This window comes from Tachypleus tridentatus, chromosome 9, assembly GCF_004210375.1.
Source record: "Tachypleus tridentatus isolate NWPU-2018 chromosome 9, ASM421037v1, whole genome shotgun sequence".
NCBI classification, from domain to species: Eukaryota; Metazoa; Arthropoda; class Merostomata; order Xiphosura; family Limulidae; genus Tachypleus; species Tachypleus tridentatus.
In genome coordinates, this window is record NC_134833.1 from 68339978 (window position 1) to 68362690 (window position 22713).

A 22713-nucleotide genomic window follows, 5' to 3' on the forward strand; every position below is an offset into this window, starting at 1 on the left:
AGATAAGCATGATTCGTATTTTCATCACCTAGAGTCCTGCCCACTTTAAAAAGTAATCGCTTCTAAATTGAGTTATAGTTCAAATGTACACAAACTTTCATCCAAATCCATTTGCTCTTTTTCTGAGAAATCTTGCTTTCAAACACACAAACAGGGTGAAAAATATTCCTACAGTCATGGAGGTAACTGGCGTTTCATTTTTAGACATTTCTAATAAAGTTCTAGTCACTATTTGTCACTCACTAATCATACGAGTTAAAAATTCCTTGTTGTTACAAACGTCTAAATAAAAATAAAATACAGTTTACAACCGCGTAAACAGTTGAGATAGAAATATTTCTGACATCACTACACTACACATATATGGCTCAAAATATATTTTTACGGAGGACATCTAACCTTCTGAGAAGTAAAAACAACTAAATTACTATTAATACAACATAACTATATTATATTAACTGTTTTCCTAGTTTTTTGGTTTGTTTCTTAAATTTCACACAAAATTAAACTAAGGCTATCTGCGTTAGCGGTCCCTTATTTTGAAGTGATAAACTAGAGGGAAGAAAACGACTAGTGAATTCCACCCATCTCAAACTCCTCAGCTGCTGTATACTGGGACTAAGACCCTAACACCCCCCTGCCTGAAAGGGCATGTTCAGTGGCAGATATCGATTTTACCAAACTCCCTAACCAATGAGCTAAACCGCGTTAATCTCAAGTAGGCCTTGTTCTTAGGAATAGCACACTTCTGTTTATTCACCTAATTTAAAAGAGGCTTGCTTGTTCATACAATAGATCTATTAACATGAAAAACACTGACAAACATTGGTAACATAAAAAGTATTTATTTTTGATGTACATGTAGTTACATAATCTCTCCGAGATGAAATGTCTATTGAACTATGGTTATTCCCCTGATCATTGTTTTTATAGCTTCCAAGCTTATATTCATACTGTGGTAATTAATTGTTTTTAAGAAAACCTATTATTTCATACAGCTAAAAAAGGCAGTAATTAGGAAATTTAAAGGAAAATATGTAACTACATCAAAATGTTTTTTGTAGACTAAGTAACATACTTTTCCAAACATTAAGTATGTTCAAGTATTAAAATGTACAACACTGTTAAAAGTATTACAAACATTATTTATCATGAACTGTAATTTGTAACATAGGGTTAGTGGCTTTGAAATTGGTATTTTTAAAAACTGTAATCACTAACGAATGACAACAGACAAGTATTACTATTACATTTGTTAACTTTCATCAAATGTTTCATATTGGAATGCAACTTCAAGATAACCAAAGTGATAAATAGATGACAACCTATTTTATTCTGCCACACAAATGTTTGTGAAACCATCCCAACATCAACACAAACTTTAAAGATGGAAAACAGTAGTTTATTTTTTATTTTCATCAAGACTTGGGAAACAAAGAATAACAGACTTAAAAAATAAAAGATGTATAGAATGTCTGAAGAAAGAAACAACTGTAGTTTTAAATTATGCACTGCTTGTTAAGGCCATGAACATAAAAGTGTATCTTAGTTTGCTCTTGGGAAACGTATATTTTAAAACAGTTTGAGAACAAGCTGAGTCCACTTGTGTGCTTTCATATCTAGAAATATTCCACCATTTAAAATAATAATATACAAGTCTCCAAATCTTGTATCACTTACTTAGAAAGTTGTACACCCCAAATTTTAAATATTACCCATTTTACCAAAAATACACAATTTCTAATACTCAAGGAACCGGAAATTGCATTTATTTCTTGATTATTATATTAAAAAGCACATTGTCTGATTTGAGTTGACAACCAATTTTACCATTCAGTTCATAAATATGTTTGCTTTTAATTTCTTTCATTTGGAAAAAAATAAGAATACAATATTAGCAATATATATATAAAATGTTAATAAACTGCAAAGTTCATAGTTTGACAAATTGTTAGAACAATAAAGTTTAGTACAAAGAACACTTGCCAAGTTAATGTTTACACTTCTTAAAACCTGGCTGTAGGATTTAGTTAGTACCACAAAGAGTTGCCAGGTTAACGCTTACACTTCTTATAAACTGGCCTGTGTAACTGTAGAATTTAGTTAGTTAATTACCCAGTAAAACACTCAATGGCTAATGTTGTGAAAGTGTCAAGTTAAATAAAATATGACACCAACCACAGGATATACATATGAAAGTTTGACAGCTATAATCAAAACACAGATAACAGGGAAGCAAATCTAAAGTTACAGCATCTCTTTCTGTTTGTACAATGTAATGAACAACAAAAATTCTCACTAAAATAATTAATACTTTAAAAACTAAATTCTCACAACTTATAACTCCTGAAATACATCCAGGAATGAGGTTAGCACCTGAAGCACATACTGAGCAGAGTTACTAGTGCCAGGTACAATTACAGTTTATGTTTCCAATTGTTATTCTCGAAAGGTTTCAATCATCTATTTGTTTAAAATGCAAATTAACTCTTGTAAAACAATACCTGCAGAAATTTGTGTTTCAGTTCAACTCATGACAGTAGTCATTTATAGAGACAATATTTAATTCATTTTTAATGTTGTGCACCAAATGATACAGTTTTACCTCCCCTGAAAGTTAACAATATTATCTAAGTTGTGACTTGAACTACAAGTGACTACAAATGTAAAAAACAGAAGAGTACAAGCCTACATCAGACAATTGATAACTAAATGTTTTTTGGTATTTTGGGAATGGGGCTATTTTTCAAACTGTACACCAATGTGGTTCAAAATTGGGAACATGATGATAAACAACTGGAACCATATGCTTTAAAAATAAAATTACCAAACGCATCACATTAAATTTTTCGTTTGCCTGAACAATTAATATTTTATTTGAAATGTAAAAAGCCAAACCTCATCAGAATATCAAAAGATAATATTAAAACAGTTACATTAAGAAATTTTGAAATTCCATGTTTTATAAACCTTAAGCTAACAAAACCTTAGTGTGATAAGGTATTGAAGACAGCACCTTCAATAGTCAATTAGAAACACGAGTTAGAGAGTTTGCAACTTATTTAACTTTTTTTTTTTTTGATTCAGAGCTTTAGTAATTAAACTTCTGTCAAATTATTTCATACAGAACCCATAATTTCAGAACTTTTACAAGTGGCTCAATTAACAATATACTGCTACAACTGTCATGAATGACTAAAAACAAACAACCAACACCTAGATTCAGGACAATTTAATCAATATTGATTCACAAATGAAAGTACAACATTGATACAGATCTTCATGCAAGTTTGATACAACTTAACCCTAATAGACTGTACAATTACACTGAAAGCAGGAAGGGAAGCACTGTGATGTTGAATAAAAACAAAGTACATAGTATCAGCGCATTCGATACGTGAAACTGTCTCCTAGCTCTGATAGATCACCTTTAAAGTCCACATCAATACTGAAGTCCAGATCCCGCTGTATACAAGTAAAAACATGATGGCAGGTAAGGAAACCTTGCATTATCATAACAAACTCAAAAAAGGTTACAGTAGGAATAGTAAGTTTGACAGACTCAACCCTTTCTCTGTGATTACTTTCATTAACAGTGCTGGTTCTTATATTTAATGTAATTTTAACTTTTACTAATAGAAAAATTATTTCACACTGTTAGTTTATGGATTTAACCTAAATCTATTAAGCTGACCAAATCACCTATAACTTTCATCATGGTGTGGGAATTCATAAATGAACAGCGACCTAAACAAGTCAAGTTTTTACCAGAGTGTGAATACACAATGTTAGTTACGATATTTCATAAGTATATAGTTTAATTTTTCACTAGTTCTAGCTTAACTTTATACTATTATTATAAATACTATTCTGCATTGTTAGTTTAGTATATGAATTTAGGACTTGTACAATACTAAACCAAAGCTGTAAGCATTCCATGTAGAATCTATAAAGCATAATTACAAAACATAATATTCAGACTAAATATGTTGTAACATAATAATGACATAAGCCTGATGAAATCTGTATATCTGTAAGTTTCTTTCAATGCCCATTTGTCTTCAAACTTTATTTTGTAACATTACTTTATAAAGTCCCAGCATATTAAATGAATCAAAGTATAAATTAAACCTCTCAGTGAACATCTCATATCAAGAGTTCTTATGCAGTCACTTCCAAAAGCCAAAACAACTACAATCATTTTTTTAAAATTACTATTGTCCCAATCTAATCACCTTCTTGATATTAAATACTTTGATTTATAAATATAGGCTCGTTAAATAATTACGCCTAATTATAAAAGTTGGTTCTATATCTAATCAATACAAAAAGAATTACATTAAATTTACTAAAACAGATGAATTAAAAACCAATTCTGAATTAAAGTCTTACACTTTATGAGGAATTACAAGTTTTATAAGCTGATGGATTTCAATAATATCATGTATACAGTAACCACAATCTTAAACAAGTGTACTAGCCTTGTTTTTTGAGATTAGGTTTCATGCTGGTAAAACCAGGCACTCTGTACTAACCTTGTTTTTTGGGATTAGGTTTAATGCTGGTAGCACCAGGTACTTTGTGCTAACCTTGTTTTTTGGGATTAGGTTTCAATGCTGGTAGCACCAGGTACTTCGGACTAACCTTATTTTTTTGGATTAGGTTTCATGCTGATAGGACCAGGTACTTTGTACCAACCTTATTTTTTGGATTAGGTTTCATGCTGGTAGCACCAGGTACTTTGTACTAACCTTATTTTTTGGATTAGGTTTCATGCTGGTAGCACCAGGTACTTTGTACTAACCTTATTTTTTGCTGGATTACTAACCTTATTTTTTGGATTAGGTTTCATGCTGGTAGCACCAGGTACTTTGTACTAACCTTATTTTTCGGATTAGGTTTCATGCTGGTAGCACCAGGTACTTTGTACTAACCTTATTTTTTGGATTAGGTTTCATGCTAAACACTCCATAAACTTCTTCCCCTTTTTTCACTGTGAGGTAATCATCGAAGTAGAAAACTGTCTGCTTCCAGTGAGTGTAAGGAGCTTCTGGTGCTGAGGAAACAAAGTGTAGTAACTTATTAAACATCTCTGTATAACCATGTTTACATTAGAACAGTGTAGCAACATAGTAAATATGTCTATATAACAATGCATCACCTAAAACCACTGGAAAACTCTGACATAACAGAGCTTGGACCAAACCATGAGCTAAAACTACCTAACCAACAAAATAATAATCGTGTTAAACACAAGAAGAACATGGTTTTCACTAGCACTGTATATCAGGGTTTGATTATATATATTGATGTAATTTGTAAATATAGCACCAAAAACTACAGTTATTTGTTTAAATAAACTGTACAATTTTTAATAGATTAGTTTATACCAGTGCAATTTGAACATTTTTCCCATGCTGTATTTCTCAAAAACATTTTTCACAGAAAATGTTCCCATTTTTATTTATTTTCCCAATTAGGTATGAATACTAGGATTGGTAATTACAAGCACACAGTGAAGAATAAGATCTCAGTAGTTGAATATAACACTATATAAAGTCTATATAAATACTGCAGACTAAAGACTAATGTACAACGTTTAAATAAATATGTAACAACATAACTGGATGAATGACAGTAATTATCTTAACGAAACCCTCACAAAACATTTAAAGACTAAATTACAATATTATGTAAATGTTTAACTGTTTAAAACAATAAGAATTTATTAAAAGTGCCCCGTATATCTAATCATTAATTAGAACGTTTTTAATGTCCTAACAAAACATTATGTTTAATTTTAAGCACATGTTTGTGTACCTCCAGCCACAACTCAATGTACTTCAAGCACACCTTTGTTTAACTTAAAGCAAGTCTTTGTGTTATAAATGCCAGAACACTTAACATAAACACCCTATATACATTGTTAATCTATCTAACCATAACATCATAAAACATTTCACTAAAACCTTAATACACTAGCTGTTTGAGATTTCAAACTCAAATGTAAGTTTATTCTTCTTAACCCTACTGTTATAAGTCATAGGTCAAAGTCCATGTCACACTGCATTTGTTGACCAGCATTAAAAATGTTATCAAACTACTATTTTATGAATGTAGATCAATATAATTAGTATCAAACTGTAGAATATAATTCAGACTTTAGTATTGTTTCATAATTTAAAATTTAATATTAAACAAATTCTTAAATATTGAATTTGTGTGTCACATGGTATATTGAATTCATGCAGCATTGGTTCAGATTAGATGTTTGTGATGTCAAAATATAAATTCAAATTACTGATACTGACAAGCTACAATCTAAAATAAAAATCTTTATATTTTCTATTTGCTGAGATATTGCCAGATTTACTAAATCTAAGACAGTAACCCTTCCCACCTCTTTCCATTTTTGGAAATGCTTATTTACACCGACTTCTGTTTGTGACATGTGTATAACCAATCAAAAGCTCAGAATGTTACCTAGTTACTTTCTCAGTCAATTTCAGGTACTTTGGCACCAAATTCTTTGTTTGCTAGAAGTCAAGTGGTAATGTATAACATCAGTCTGCTCAAAATTTATATTTTTTACGCAAATACGGTCTGACAAAATTATAGTGGAATTCTATGGTACTGATATAGTAACTTACGACTTGTTATTTCAATATATATAAATATATTATAATATAATATAAAAAAATGTTTCATTTCACATCTTCCATGTGTGAAACATAAGGCTTAGCAAGCAGCAAAGAAGTAAAAAAAATTGGTAACTAGAAGAGATAAATGTTTACTATATTTCTTTATTGTTCTTTGTTTAAAAAAAATTAGTTTAGAAACTTATTTATAAATAGTAATAGTGTATATACATGTGTGATATATGATTACACTTTACAAAATGCTAGCCCATTGAAACAGCCAAAACAGGTCACTTTGAACAGGCCAGTTTTGTAGTCTTGGATATAAGGATAGAAGGTCAGTATAATATATATATATATACACACACACACACACACAATAAGTGTATGATGAGTTTTATGTTACTTAACTAAGTATTTGTGTTTGTGTATTATAATTTGTAGTAATCCTGAAATGTTAATAAAAAACATATGATAGTTCTATTGTGTACTAATAATATGCACAAATTTGTAAACATATATCTACAATAAGAAATTGTAGTATAATTACTGTCATAGGTACTTTTGTGGTTACAAGCTAGGTGGATGCCACCCAACTTGTAATGGTAAAGTTAATATTCATTTATTTCCATAAATATAAATGATCATATGTCATCCAGAAATATGCTTGTGTGTATACAACATGTTATGATTATAACAGTGAATGTATATTTTGCAAAGAATACAGCCTTTTTTTTTTTTTCTTTCTACAGCTGTCTCTACTTGTCTTCAAAGCTTTATATTTCAGCAATACTATTAGAAATATCTAATAAAGGTTAAATACCTGTAGAGAAGCCTGTTCTTTTGTGGCACTTTGTAAACTCTAAATTAAAAAATGTAACAAAGGCTTGAATATAATCATCACGACGAACTTGCAAATGGAAAGGTGACTGGAAAATCAAATCTTCTACTTTAATATTGTAGAGGTCTACTTCCTGAAAAAAAGGTTTTACAAGATCATAAATATAATAATTCTAGAACACAGAGCGAACTCAAGAAAATATTTACAAAGAAATAAAAAAATACCAAATTACTGTAATAATATTAGATCACTTTTCATTATTCTTGGGTTTATTATACCTAAAGTGAAAGTATCTTATTGCTCTTCTGCTAAGCATAAAGATACAAGAATGTTGATTTCAAACCATTAACAATAACTTAGATAAAGCTTTTAAAATTGTAATATACACTTTCATAACAAAAATAGATATTCAATTGAACTTACCAACAACATAAAAAGTAAAAGCTAGGTAACCTTATACATTTATCAATTTTTTTTAATGCATTATATTAAATATGCTATATTAAAAAAAACTTAAAAACTAAGAATCAAATTCTCAGAATGTTCGATGTTATTTAAAAAAAACTTACATTTCTTATAAAACAAAAGTATATTACATCTTATATGTTCTTAAATTTCAAATTTTTACAAGAAAAATTAATTTAACTAACTAAATTGACATATAAAAACTAAACAGACCTTTAACAGACAAGCATTGGTGACAACCTGTTTAGGATCAACAACATCCACAAGAGGTTCTGAAATAGCTACTTTCCTGATGCATGACATGTTGAAGCCATAAACGTTATCCCACCCTGATAATCATGGAATGAAGAAACATTAACAAACAGTAATCAACTGCAATACTGTTTAAAAAAGTGTCTAAGTTCAAGTGCATGAAAACTAGCATTATTACCTTTTTAATTCAACAACAGTCCATAAAACAAAGGTTGGTTTTTACTGATGAATCTATGTATCTCTCTCACTTAGAATGTACGTACATATACCTCTGCAGCATCAAATGTAGCTTTGATGGTGTTGTACCAAAAGAAAAGGTTTCAGTGTTGGAGTGTACATTATACACGTGGTGTTTAGGTATATTTTAGTCACACAGTTAACTAATGTTTATAAAGGGTAATTACCAAGTACAAACACCATACACATAACAGAAAACTTTATTTCTAAACATATGAGCACCATCATGAAGTAAACTGGTTTAAGCATTTTCTTATGATTAAGATTGAAAGATAAAAAAACATAATGGTTTCCTACACACACAGTGGAGACATGGTAAGGCTTAAGGTTTCCCTTCAGTTATTGCCAATTTACAACAGATAGCATTGATGCATAAAAAGTTTTGCACCATCAGTCAACAATCCAATGTGAAGGCAAAGGCTGTGTAGAGTACTGCACCTCTTGTGACACGCATGTAACTAATTCTTCCAATTAGAAATCCTAGGTTTTAAGAAATTTTTCAACAATTAATCATGCTAATATGTAGAAGTGCATACAAGCCAATCATTGCACCCACAACAACATAAAATTAGTAACAGTAAAAACTGCTAATAAATGTCGCAATCAACAATCTGTTGTTGGGTTTATTAGCAGTAAAACTGTTTAGTAATATTTAGTATTCTTGGTTTCATAACAATGTGACCTATACTATGTGAGGTACAAATTTATACAATTTTATGCCTTTTTATCAATTTATCTTTTGTTTGTTTGTATTGTTATTTGTGATAGATATATCTTACATGAAAATTAAGTATTACAAAGTTATGGCTGTGAAACTGAGTTCTTATTCCAACTCTTATTATCTGAGTGTACTAAAAATAAATGAAGTAAAAATAAAACTTCACGTATTTTATAATAGTTGCATCATCCAATAATTTAAGACAAACCTTCCAATATATATTCAAAATGCTTCAAGTGAAGACATGTAGTGTAAAATACATTGGCCATGTAAGTTATTACACGGTAACACATCAGAAAACACAAGTTTGTTATGTCACCATAATGTTTATTGATAGTTCTTTTTTAGCTGTGTTCATATGGCCACTTGTAAAGTTTAGAGTTCTTTTCAACAAAAATTACTAATTTTTTTTTATATTATATACATGGCAACTTTGTGTGCATTGCAAGATTATCAAGATTGGTGAACTTATTTCATTTTACATATTACAAGAAGGCTATCACCCCTATGACTCCTCTAACTGGAATTTCCCATTCTTCAGTCAGGTCAAAAAACCAACAATATTATAAGCAAACAAATGAAAGATTAACTGACAAGTCCATACACTAATAAAACTCGGCAAACAACAATTAATTACAAGTTTACAAAATCCCAAGAGTTCTATAAGAATATTTATAACCACGTAATGAACTGTTTTATAAAACCACTTACTGGCTTTCTTACTAACCTTCACACTGAAAAACTTCTCTATTACAGTAAACATTCTATGAACTGAGAAACAAACCATTCACCTGTATTTTAAACTGTATAAATTCAACTTTGTGTATAGCAATTTGTATTTTACAAGATTATCAAGATTGGTGAACTTATTTCATTTCATACATATTACAAGATTACACATCACACTTTATAACTGGAATACTATCACCCCTACACATTTGACTACACAATCTAACTGATTCTAGCAATTTCCTGTGCATTCTTCAGTCAGGTCAAAACCGTAAGAACATATCAGAAGATAGGGTCCACAGTGTTGGAAGAAACAAGTACAAATATATCTTATTTAAAAGTTTTATATAGTAAATATGTAATAATTTTCAGGAACATCTTGTAAAAAATAGTCACATTTGAAACAGATTGAAAGTTGAAGGAGATGCAATTTCATATGATTTTTAATATTTACATAAAACTATTTTCCATAATAATATAATGAAGTAATTGCAGCTTATTGAAAGCACTTATAAACCATTCTAGTAAGGTATTTTAGCCATGGGCACAGTGGTTTCTACAATGACCAAGGTTTTTAGGTTTTTCTTCAAGTACAAACTTTTAGCTCATACTTGTAATCTCTTAATCAATCCAAGATCTAATAACAGTTTTAGAATCAGAAAGTCCTGATAATTAAGACCTCAGATTAATTTATTATAATCATGCCTAAAAACATTTCAATTAGAGAAGGAAAGCTGGAACAGGTCCTGATAATTAATACAATTTAATCAGGTGAGCTCATGTCCCATGCTCACTACTGCCATTCAGTAAGTCACCAGAATATTACAATATCATAGAGTTTCTATTGTAATATCTCTGTAATGATTGAATTACAAGTTCTAGGAATCTCCATAAATAACACAATAAATACAGCTAAAGATTCTTACAGTTAATTTTCTCATCTTTGTACTGCCTGTCTTCAATACCAGTAATAAATAATGTAGCTCTATCAGGAAACATAAGACCATCAGGTTTCTGTAAGAAGTTTAGTATTTCAATGAAAAAAGAAATCCTAGTTACATAAAACATGGGAACCAGCATCTAAGTTATATTAATTAACAAAATCATAATATAAATATATAAAAATAAAAATCTTCAAATATTTATTCTTCCAAAAAACAACTGAACTCAAAATTGTATTTATACGATTTACTCCTTTAACTATCCAACATTTTTTCTTATATGAATATCAGTTTTCCCTCATAAGGAATTTGAGACTTAAAGTGTGAGCAGAAACAGTTAAAAAGACTATTTGTTGTTAAAATTTGTCAACATTTCTACACATCTGTAACATAAACTAATTATAAATTAAATTATCAATCACAAAGTTTTGTTTCAAAATAAGCTTTTATTCTCAATTACAAAGTATTAATAATCCAAGTAAAGTAGTGATCGTATGACAAAGTAGCTTTTGTATAAGAAAAAAATCATATATATTTTTTTATCTTTTCAGCAAGTTTTACAAACATAATGAATTGCATCATTCATACTAATAAAAACTGTTAATTTTGTCAGGAATAGCTGACTGAGGACAAAACAAGGTTTACTACAACTAGTACATGTGCTATCTAACATAAAGGCACGTTACGGTAGAGCGACTTGCCACGTTTTTTACTAGTACGTGTTACCAGAATATTCCAGTAGTGTGACACATCATGTATTACTAGTAGACGTGTTAACTAACATGAAGGACTACTCCAGTACTGTGACACACCATCTATTAGAAATACTTGTACATGTATTATCTTTCGTAAAAAAAAAAATCCCAGTATTATAGAATTCCTAACAAAATGACAAAGAACCATTTTAACATACATCATAACATCTTCAATGCAAATCCAGGATTCTTAATTAAAGAGCCATGAGGGAGATTGTATTATGTTTGTTAATACCTAATAGATGATGTTCTATTTGTTGATTCGAGTAAGGTGTTATTTTTGTTGGTAGCTAAGAGGTGATTGTTTCTTGAGAAACATGTTGTCTAGATAACCTATTATTCCACAATTAAATTAATTTTTATTACTCAGTACATTGTTGTTTGTTGAAAGCTATGGCAAGAGAGCCAAAAGCTTGCAAATTAAAGTATTTTAAAGTAGAGAAAAGTCAGTGTATAATTCTGCATGAAAGGGGGTGTTACATGTGTTGGTAAATAAGAAGTGGGGTTATGTTTGTTGGTGGCTATGAGACAGAATTACATTTGTTACGAGAAAAAGGGCACATTCACGTTTTCAAATATATCACATTTCTAATTCTGCCAGATGTTACTTAGTAGAAGAAAAAGGGTTTGATTACCAGCCACTTATCCCTTGCATAAATGACAGTGTCCAACATTGACTCATAAAAAAGACAGTAACCCATCCACTCTGAAATGATAATATCTACTTTGTCTATTTCATCGGGTAACTGTACTTCTTCCACCTTTCCTCTCACCATTGTTATCACTGTAATAGAGAACATTAGGAACTGTACATATCCACAAAAACAAGATATTTCATACTTCCCTAAATAGCCAGATCAATGCTGTTACAATCTTTAGCAAAGACATCAAAAACAATTACAAAAACAAATTTTTTACAAGCTCAAAAGCTATCAGAAAAACAGTTTCTGGTAGAATTTCTTTTTACCAATTAACTGATTGTGAATTGGTTAATGATGTATATCTTTACTCATAACTTCCAACAGTTAGATCTTTGGAAGAATGCTTATTAGGAAGACAAATCATCAAAATCAACTCTCAAACCACTAAACTTGCAAGTACTTTTCCTAATAATAGTATTATTACATTTTAACACTAACAATAAGCCTAATAATATATATATATATATATATATAACATAATTACTGACATTACGTGGAAATACAGAAAACATTTATGAAAAAAAATAAATAAAAGGGTTAATAATACAATCTGTAAATACATATATTACAAATACATGGAATAAAAGTGTTATTAGTTCTTATAAAGCATAAAAATAATTATGCTTTTTACCCTTTATCACAGGAAGCAAGATATTCAGCAAGAGAATGTTCTTGACCATGTACTAAATGATACATGCAAATCTAAACTCATGATTTTGTATGTACCAAAATAAAAAAAATAAATAAATTTTGTATACAATCAGAAATTAATGTGTGTGACAGAAATTATTTCTAATAAATAACAAATAAACACTACCAGTGAAGGACGTGACTTACCATTATCTAAATAATTCTCCTTTACTATCTGTTCTGCATGCTCAACTATACTCGAACATTCTATCTGTAAATATTACAGCACGTTAAACGTTCATTTTACAGTTTTACTTTAAACTACTGTATTTACACCTTGTAAGATAAACTTCTTTCTTTAAAAATACCTTCAAAAATCCCCATGAGTCTTCCAAAGCAAAAGTGATGGACTAAGGCAAGGGGTTAGCTTAGTCTACTCAAAATGGCCTCTTATACAGATCATAATTTCATTACTTACCAATTACAAGTATTTTCAATAACATAAATCATTCAATGTGACTAATATTGTCGATATACTGTGAAGAATATGATGCATTTGACTATTTACTCAGAAGACTGAAAAAATCAAGGTTACATCAAGGTGTTGATTGATGAGTCAAAATATATTTTTTGTTAGAAATGTCTTTCAAAATTAGGGTGCATCTTCCATGATGTAGCACCTTACAAGGCATAAGATACAGTAAATATTTAGAACTGACAAGTCTATACAAACCCTATAAGTTTTGAAATTGGCTTCTAAAATATAAATGTGTATAGTTATTTTGTAAATCTTTACAGACAAAAATGTACCAACAACTTTGACTTTAGTTAGACATGGTCTTTTCAACAAGTTAACATAATTCCTAAAAAAACAAAGAATTAAGAAAAAGATCTTGGAGAACCTTAGAAGTCAAAAGTCTGTCTGCAGTTACTGTTATCGTCTTCCATTTACCACTAGAGGGCTTATGTTTAATGTGAAAAAAGCTACCAAGTCTATGGCCCAGAACCTATAGTAAACCTATATGTTGGTGTCATTGCAAACTCTCAAGCACTTGTCTGTACTGGTTACTCCTGGTGTTTATTTGTTCATGATACAAATGATTACCAATAAAAATGTTAGCATTATATCACCAGAACATACAAGAATGTAATGTTAATTTAGATTAACCCTACCCTAGAAAGATATTGTGTATGACCTTGTAGCTACTGTTGAATGTAATCAATATATATTCATGAAATTTGGTTGGCTTTTAGTAAATATAACAAGTGCATTTTACAACAAAATACACAATTTTAATAAAATATTTTTACTAAGGACATTTACTTCAATTAATCTAATATAGGTTCTGACTAGTCTGAGTACAAAGTGATTTTTATTTCACTTTAAAATACGTTTTATCCAACATTTTCAAACTTTATTTGCACAACCTCTTAACCTTCTTGACATAAGTAGGTCAAGATGGAAATGTCACCTTTCACATTTAAAATCAAAATATAATTAAACTACTTTATTATATAAATTATTATTATTATTATAAAGATTATTACTGTATATGAATGAACCTCTTACCAAAATAGTTAAATTTTAATAAGTTGCAATTTCAAATCCAAATATTTAAATTCTCAGTTCACCTTTTTCTATTAATGTAACAAGCATTTATTTTGACTTTCCATTTTTATCCCTTCCCCCTTCATGATGTTCTGCATTTATTAAATATAGATTATTAATTCAAGTTTGTTTTTTTTTTTAAGTACAAACTTTGATATCAAAATTCTGTCACTTCTTTACTAATCTGAGAACTAATTACAGTTTGACACTCAGGAAGTCAAACCCTTTAAACTGATGTATCTGGCCATGCTCAGAATATCATGGATTAAGTTACTATCATCCTGCCTGAAAGAATTTCAATGTAAGACTAGGTTGGCGAGATCCTGATGTGTAATAAAAATAATAACAGGTATATATACACAGTGCCCAAAAACATAGGTAATAAAAAGGAAAATAAGATTTCAGAGATTAATCTACTCTTACTATATTTAAAAGAATTTCAAATGCCATGACATATGAGGATTCCTTCTGGTTATAGTATTCAATTTGTTTAGAGATGTAAACCAGTCACTTTTTACATACACACTTGTCATATCCTCTCTGTAACAAGCTGCCAATAATTATCCTTGATACTTGTTATATCATTTATAACCAACAGAAAGGCAGTTTTTATTTACTTTAAAGATTTTTATGCATTCCTGACCCATCCTCAAAGTTGCTACCACAGACTTCAGAGTGAGTAGCTAAGTAAGCACTTGTATCTCAGTAAGAAAAACAGTTAAATTACACTAATTATAGAACATTGTTTGCTTTGTGGATGTTACTATTTTCAGTTTGTAAGTGCATATTTGAAATAAAAATTATTTAACATATTAGTACAATCATTAAAAAATGTAAACAGGTTTAATCAGCAGGCTGACAGCAAAACACAAGAGACCAAACATGAGTACTGAATATCTTAATTTCATGTATATTTTTATAAAAGTAACTGAAAACTTATTAGGTTAAATTATGTTAGGTGAGAAAAGATACATACATGTATATATACACAAAGTATGCTTGGGTATTCCATCATTCAGTAACATAACTTGAGATACATGTTTGTAACATGATTTATAGATCGTATCATGGGATTAGCAAGAAATGATTGAACGAGCAATAAGACAAAATTAAATAATGGATGTAAGCTCTTATATGTATACATGTTGATTTCTTTTACAATCTGCAGTTCTACATAAAAAATAATTTAGATTTATACTAGGGCAGTTACAAGATTAGTCAAGTCAACCAAGTCCATATAGCATCAAGGTAAAAAGAACTAACAGAAGGTGTAAAGCTTTACTGAAAATATTTCTCACAAAAACTGCTGTCAAAAACAATCACGTAGCTTTCACATAAGCATTCTATGATGCAAAAACTACACCTGTTATTTGATGGAATGTCACTGAAGTACTAGATTTATCTGGCTTTCTAGGTAAACTATAAAAAGTTACAAAATTCTGTTGACATTAGTAGTAGTACTATAGTTCTAATGGGATAACAAATACATAATAAATGAATAATCTTATTGGGAATACAAAGATATTAAGAAACAGATTCACATAGCAGACTCTGTTATTATTTGTTAAAACTAATTTATTAATCATGTAATGTTGACCAGAAAACAGTTCCAAGTCCCAGAGATATGGAGTTTTTCTAGTGGCTTTGACAACCCTATTGATATCTAAGTAAACAAAAAAAGGTAAAAAGTTCTGGTTTTGGGTATTTCTTGTAATTATGTATAGTTTGTGATTAGCAGGGAGCTACAAATGTCTTTTTTTTTTCTTCTTTAAATGTAGAAATTTCTTAAAGGAAGAAATCTGAGACTCACATGCATTACGCAACATGCAAAACATTAATATTGAGATTTTATAAATATATCCATTTCAAATTGAGAAATTAAGTTCAGACAATGTACAAATTTAAATTATGAAACATTTCCATATCAAGTTACTGACAAAGTTTGATAATAAACTCGTTTAACTTTTGAACATAACTCTTGAAAAAGGTTATGACACATACAAAAGTCAGGCAGAGATGCAAAGTGTAACTTAGAAATATCTTTAAAAACAGATGAAGTTAGAACATTATTTATGAGAATAATCAGTAGGATGAATAAGCCATTGATTAACACTAATCACCCAGCTGGCCCTAACTGGCTAAACCACACAAACTAAAATAAAACAAAGCACTATAAAAAATCTTCATTCATTTACCCCAATAACTTTTGATGCTCCAGCCTTTGCAGCAAACATGCAAAGAATACCTGTTCCACACCCAACATCTAAGACCACTTTACCTCGAAACAGATGTTTGTTGTGGTACATAGCATTTCTATAAGTGAGAGTACGAACTTCGTCTTTCAACATTTCCTAGAAAATAAAGAGAAATACAGAAATATTAATAACAACCTGTTTAAAATACATTACTCAAAAATGTTTTTTTCTGGCAAAGTTAAACCTAAAATCAAATAACTAAAATACACAGTGTTTAATTTGTAATTATTAATTTTGTTAAACCATGCCAAAAATTCACTTCAGTATAAAACTGAGAAATAGCTTTGATAAAATAACTCCACAGGTGACACTGTTTCAATTGTCAGCTGTTTGCAGATATTTAAACAAACCTCGTTCTTTACCCGTCTCCTCTTAAACAAAATATTATTTTATCACCCTAGTGTTATTTCAGTGATATTTCAAATCCTGTATAGGAACTTAGAATATTTTCATTTTTCTGTACAATGGAACCCCTGAAATAAACCATTTGACTGTTACAGTATACAGACAATGTCTCACCAAACAAAATTTCACCAAAGTCTCACCCAAATATTTTTATATACTTGCTTTTTTTTTTTTGTAGACACCTGAAAGTTTGTTTTAAAATGAAAATATAATTATGTAATTTGGTAATTATTGGTTATATTTATCAAGATGATAAATTACACATTGTTGCAACAATTTTGACACTGCTGCATAAAAACAGCATTTCATCATAAAGAAATGGTCCTATTTCAATAAAATATCTGTCAAACACATTTTTCAATTGAATACAAGAGACTAAAAATTTTCAACCTATTAAATGACTAGAAAATACAAAAGACATAAAAAATAACAATATTGTCTGAACACAAAACAATAAAAAATGACTATTCAATTCATGTAAAGAATGACTTGGAGTAATTGCCCACCACTGAAACATCGTTCAAAGAAAAACTTAAGAGAAATTCTGGTGGTCGACTTCATTTGATTACTGCATTCAAGTCTTATAGTTACAATGATAAAGTTATAATGTTTCACAAAGCATACATCTTATGCTTTATCCAAGTAATGCCAAATTTTGCAAAAATCTGTACTTATGAATAGGTATGCAACATCAAAAGTTAGTTTATTTTAAAGTGAGAGTCAGTGATCATGGAGGTGAGATTGTCCAGGGAGACACTCCTGAATCCAGTTGTCACAACCCTTAATAAAACTGAAATTATTAAAGAAAAGAAATAAGTGTGCTCTAATTACATGATGATATCTTTGTTGAACTTGTACAGCAGCATATTTCCCTTTTACAAATACAAATGTTCAGGCAGGTAGAAAATCAATCTTCTATATATTTCAAAGTTACAATTCAGCCCTGTATCTATGAAGCCATTGGAAGTAACAATATTACAACACTATGCAAAACTAAGTAGAAAAAAATAATTATAAAGGACTAACTGGATGATATTTTGTTCAACAGTTATTTTATTGATTCACAGTCGCCACCTTCACATTTCTTATCTTTTCTCACACTTGATGAAATTATAAATTAAATTGTAAAGAATACTTCACAACTTATAAAATTAAGGGAGAGATTTAATGCAATCCTGTTCATCCAAGTTTCCATGAACACTTTACTTAGAAGTGGTTGACTTCATCACTCAAACAAAATATAAACTGTTTCACAGATTTACAGTCTACTTAGAGAAATATAACTGTTTCAATGGAAATGTCTCTGACCTTTGCAAATCCAAATTCCATTACCTCTTGTACACAATATATCTCATTTGCAAACATTAGTAATTCCCTTAATTTTGAATACCAATCCTTCTTTGTTTAATATAGAAATTAACATAATCTCATATTACCACACAGCACTTTTACAGTGTCAATTTATACATTTGGTATAAAAAATTTGCAACTAGAAATAATTAAGTGGATGGTTAATTAATCTATGTAAACTGCTGGAACAGGATAAACATAAAAACAATCAATACAGATATTCTGTCATCACCTATTACAGTACTTGCTAAACCTAACAGCACTAATATCCAATATATTTTCAAAGAAAATTTCAGTACTTTCCAAAACATTATCAACACACAAATACTTTATGAATAAAAAAAACATCTACAGAAATTTTCCAGCCTATAGATTGTTCTTAAGCCTTCAAAACTTCCCACTGAATGTTCAGGGTTAGTGATACAGGAGCTTCAAATTACAACAACAAACTACTGACCAGACCATTTTGGATGTGAACATTTTGAATTCTTGCTCAATCCAATCATAATCAAACATTTTTCTAACTGCTTCCAAAGCTGTGTTTTGTTAGAAAAAGATGAAACCATTTGATGCGCCTTGTTAAACTTCCAATACGATTAGTTATTCGTACATACATAATTTGTGATATTATGTACGTTTTTAAATTATCATCATTACAAACTTAGTAACTCATCAATATTGACATTTTTATACTGCCAAGTACTTAGTATTTGAAAGATTGTTCCCAGCAGTTGAGTGCCAATATTTTAGTTTATTTTGTAGCTATGTAAATTTAATAGTGACTATCAAACTTACAACTAAATTTATAAAACATACTACCTCATGAATGCCAAAATGGGCATATGAATCAAAATAATAGTCTTTAGAAGTCATTTCTTCTGGTTTGTAGGTTGTCAATCCATCCATTTCCTTCTGACACCTCCAACAGAATTTCTGCGACTTGGACAGTTCAGAATTACAATTAAAATCTCCCGTTGCCATTGTTATTGGTGAACTTTCTTCTGTGGTTGACACCTTAAATAAATCAAAGTTAAGAAAAACACTTATCTCTACCTCCTATAAGACAAAAATTCTGTTCTTTATTCAACACCTGAATGTCTGGTCAAAAATATAATAATTTTACTGGTAATTCTCAACATCCAATTTGTTCCTAAAGCTTAAATATTTGAAACTAATGAATATTATGAGGTCATATTTAAAGATCAATAAGTTGTGTTGATGAAAGAAATCAAGAAGTCAATGATTTGACCACATAAAATAGTCAAATCCTTTTAATTAATATACTTTGTTGCACAGTACTGGGAACTGTGTAAACGTGTATTTGTCACAGATTTGTAGATTGAAAAGTGATTCTTTTAATTACTTAAGGTTGCATTATAAATGTTGTTTAATGCATTTTAAAAACACAACCAAAGTTTCTGATGATAGCACGTCAGGTTCTAAAGAAAAAATATAATGAGTGGAATTTAATATCTTTTTATTTGTACCCAAGAACTTTATATATTCTGTATCTTTTCAATACTGATGAAATATCTTTCAAATATAACCATTTATGTTACAAATTTGCAATGAAAGACCAGTAATGAATAACAAAACATTAATAAAGTACACAATTCTCACATTCTGTCTCTACTTCTTTAGATTTTAACAAATATGACCCACACTTTTATTAAATCACTTAATATCTAAATAACCAACTACTAGTAATAAAAATATAATGTCAGTGACAAAGAAATGGGTAACTTACATAGAGGACCTAGTAAGAGGATTTATACTTTAAAATATTAACATAAAAAGTACAAGTTAAAAAATTCGAATTAAAATATTATAACATACTAAAACATTAAAATTGCATAAATTGTAATTAAGGAGCAATTAATTGCTGTTTACTTACTTATGACCCACAATTGAACTATCATGTAATTTTTTGAACAACTGAATGTTATTTGTTTACTATTATATATTTTATACTAATTCTATTTAATTCTGAAGTTAAATTGCTCTTGAAGCAAGTAGTATCATTAGGGACTCCAAGAGTTTACAGCCACAGAAGTATCACAGTGTGAAATCACAGCTGTGAATATATGTAGATCCCATCATTAAAAATTATAAATTATTGTAGACCAAACAATAAAGAAGGAAAAGTCTGCAGCACCATAACATGATGACTTTCTTTCAAGAAACCTTAACTTCCACTACTTGTAAACTGGCTATAATAAAATCACCTTAAATGCTAAACATTCCTCTCCATTCAATGATGACCAATAAGCAAATGTTAGCACCCAAAACAGGGTGTCAGTGAGTGAATGCACGGCAAACAAAGAGTCAGTAATATATCAAACATTATAATCCAAAACAGGGTGTCAATGAATGAATGTGCAGCTAACAAAGAGTCAGTAATATATCAGATGTTAGCACCAAACACAGGGTGTCAGTGAGTGAATGCATGGATAATAAAGAGTCAGTAATATATCAGATGTTAGCACCAAAGACACTGTTAGTGAGTGAATGCATGGCCAGTATGTGAGTAATAAATCAAATGTTAGTACCAAAAACAGCATGTCGGTGAGCTAATGAATGTATTGTTCAGTCAGTAATATCATCAAATGTTAGCTTTATTCATTGTTCTGAATGTGTTTTGTATCCATATACATTTCCTCTTTGAAAACACACATACAGAACTTTATAATTGTCCATTAACATCTGTTAATTGAGTTAAAAGAAACAAAACCCTATAATGAACTTTACACAAAATGTCTACTGACAGTAATTCAAAGTGAAATAGAGCATCTGAAATGTATGCAAATCAAAAAATTGCCCTGACAAGTTTGCTTTGTCATTACAGATATACATCTATCAATCACAAAACCACTTGAATTAAAAAAAAATCACTCTTTAACAGCTAAATATGCAAGTCCATACATGACTTTTAATACATGGTTGTTAACAGTTTTCATTTCATTAGTTAAATTGTCACAAATGTCATGCAATGTCTCATTACAACGTAAAGCAAGTTTATTTGCACTGTTTCAAGTTCACATTTACAAAGACCAATTTACATATAAAATTAACTATTTTTCCTTAATTGCTAACCTACATAATTCAAACTGTACTAATTTTTTTTTACTATGAAATCTGGCAACATTTAATTGTTTTTGTTATTGTTTATAATTAAAATTAAACGAAACCCCTACTAATAATAACACCATCACTATTTTTAAACAATAATAATTTATCTCTCTAACTGCAACCGCTTTGCATGCTGTCACCGTGTACAGCAGAATAGAATTTAACTGCTGCAAACATACTCTTAGCATATGGTGAATTAGCAGACAAATGGTTAATAATTACTTTATACTAAAACGTTTTCTAGCATAAATTAAGTTTTGACTTTCGTTTAGCTCAAGCAACCAATAAGACATTTACTAAACCAATGAAAAACATATAATAAACTCATATATACAGTAATACATTATATTAATAGAAAGCTCAATTATGGTACACATCTGATAATTTACTATTTCATTAAATATTCCTACCACTGTTAGGCCTAACTTTAAGTTAGGCTACAGTTACATGTTCTATGCTTATGGCGTTCGGAAAATAATTTATACAATTCATGGCAGCGTTACATTACAATTAAAACATACAACATCCCGTTTTAAATATTTTTTCATGAAGAATCGGCCACCATCAAGCTAAAATTAAGGCTCCTTTTCAAAAGATACACTGACTCTTGTTAACATTTGAAGCAAAAGATATTCCAAAAGGTGAGTACAAAGCACTAAGTTACAAAGCCTTACCTCCATCTGCTCCGCCATGGTGACTACAACCCACGTGGTTTATCAATAAATTCCCGCCAAAATAAGCATAAAATAATATTTAATAATCAAAGTACTGCTATGACAACATTAACAATTAATTTTGTTTAACGATTTTTATCTTTAAAAAGGAACATTAAAAATCTACAATTCACACACTAATAATTAAATAAACTTCTGAAGAAGAATTCAGTAGTAGTACAACACTCACTTTTAATTTTATTAGTAAACATGAAAACAACATTTTGGGCAACAGTCCATCAAGTTTCAAGTTAGAATAAAACAGTTAATATACAACTTAAAAAGAAAGCAAAAAGGGCAAGTAACACTTCGATCGATAACACGTTTTTAATCATAGTAAATAAA

The 22713-nt window shown here is 29.6% G+C and overlaps 1 protein-coding gene across 5 annotated transcripts; it reads right to left on the reverse strand.

The window, feature by feature from the left end:
• Positions 1-825: 825 nt before the first annotated feature.
• On the reverse strand, positions 826-22400 carry LOC143225411 (protein arginine N-methyltransferase 1-like). 5 transcript variants are annotated; one of them, XM_076454795.1, is made up of 10 exons: positions 22330-22400; positions 19346-19540; positions 16712-16867; positions 13115-13178; positions 12212-12360; positions 10807-10894; positions 8158-8273; positions 7462-7612; positions 4935-5056; positions 826-3465 (listed from the first exon to the last, which is right to left on the reverse strand). In XM_076454795.1, exons 1-10 carry the CDS (start codon positions 22345-22347, stop codon positions 3382-3384), a joined length of 1143 nt encoding a protein of 380 aa, XP_076310910.1. In that variant the 5' UTR covers positions 22348-22400; the 3' UTR covers positions 826-3381. The 5 variants fall into 5 exon arrangements, with proteins under 5 accessions (XP_076310910.1, XP_076310908.1, XP_076310909.1 ...); XM_076454793.1 differs by having other exon boundaries at positions 22255-22362; XM_076454794.1 differs by having other exon boundaries at positions 22177-22348.
• Between the last annotated feature and the right edge of the window lie 313 nt (positions 22401-22713).

Excerpts from the sequence above, each read along its gene's own strand:
- LOC143225411 (XM_076454793.1), bottom strand. The coding sequence starts at position 22,347 with ATGGCGGAGCAGATGGAGGTAAGGCTTTGTAACTTAGTGCTTTGTACT. Across the intron at positions 19,541-22,254 it reads AAATGTTAACAAGAGTCAGT|GTGTCAACCACAGAAGAAAG; the intron begins GTATCTTTTGAA and ends GATTTATTTAAG. Across the intron at positions 12,361-13,114 it reads GGAGAATTATTTAGATAATG|TGATAACAATGGTGAGAGGA; the intron begins GTAAGTCACGTC and ends TCTCTATTACAG.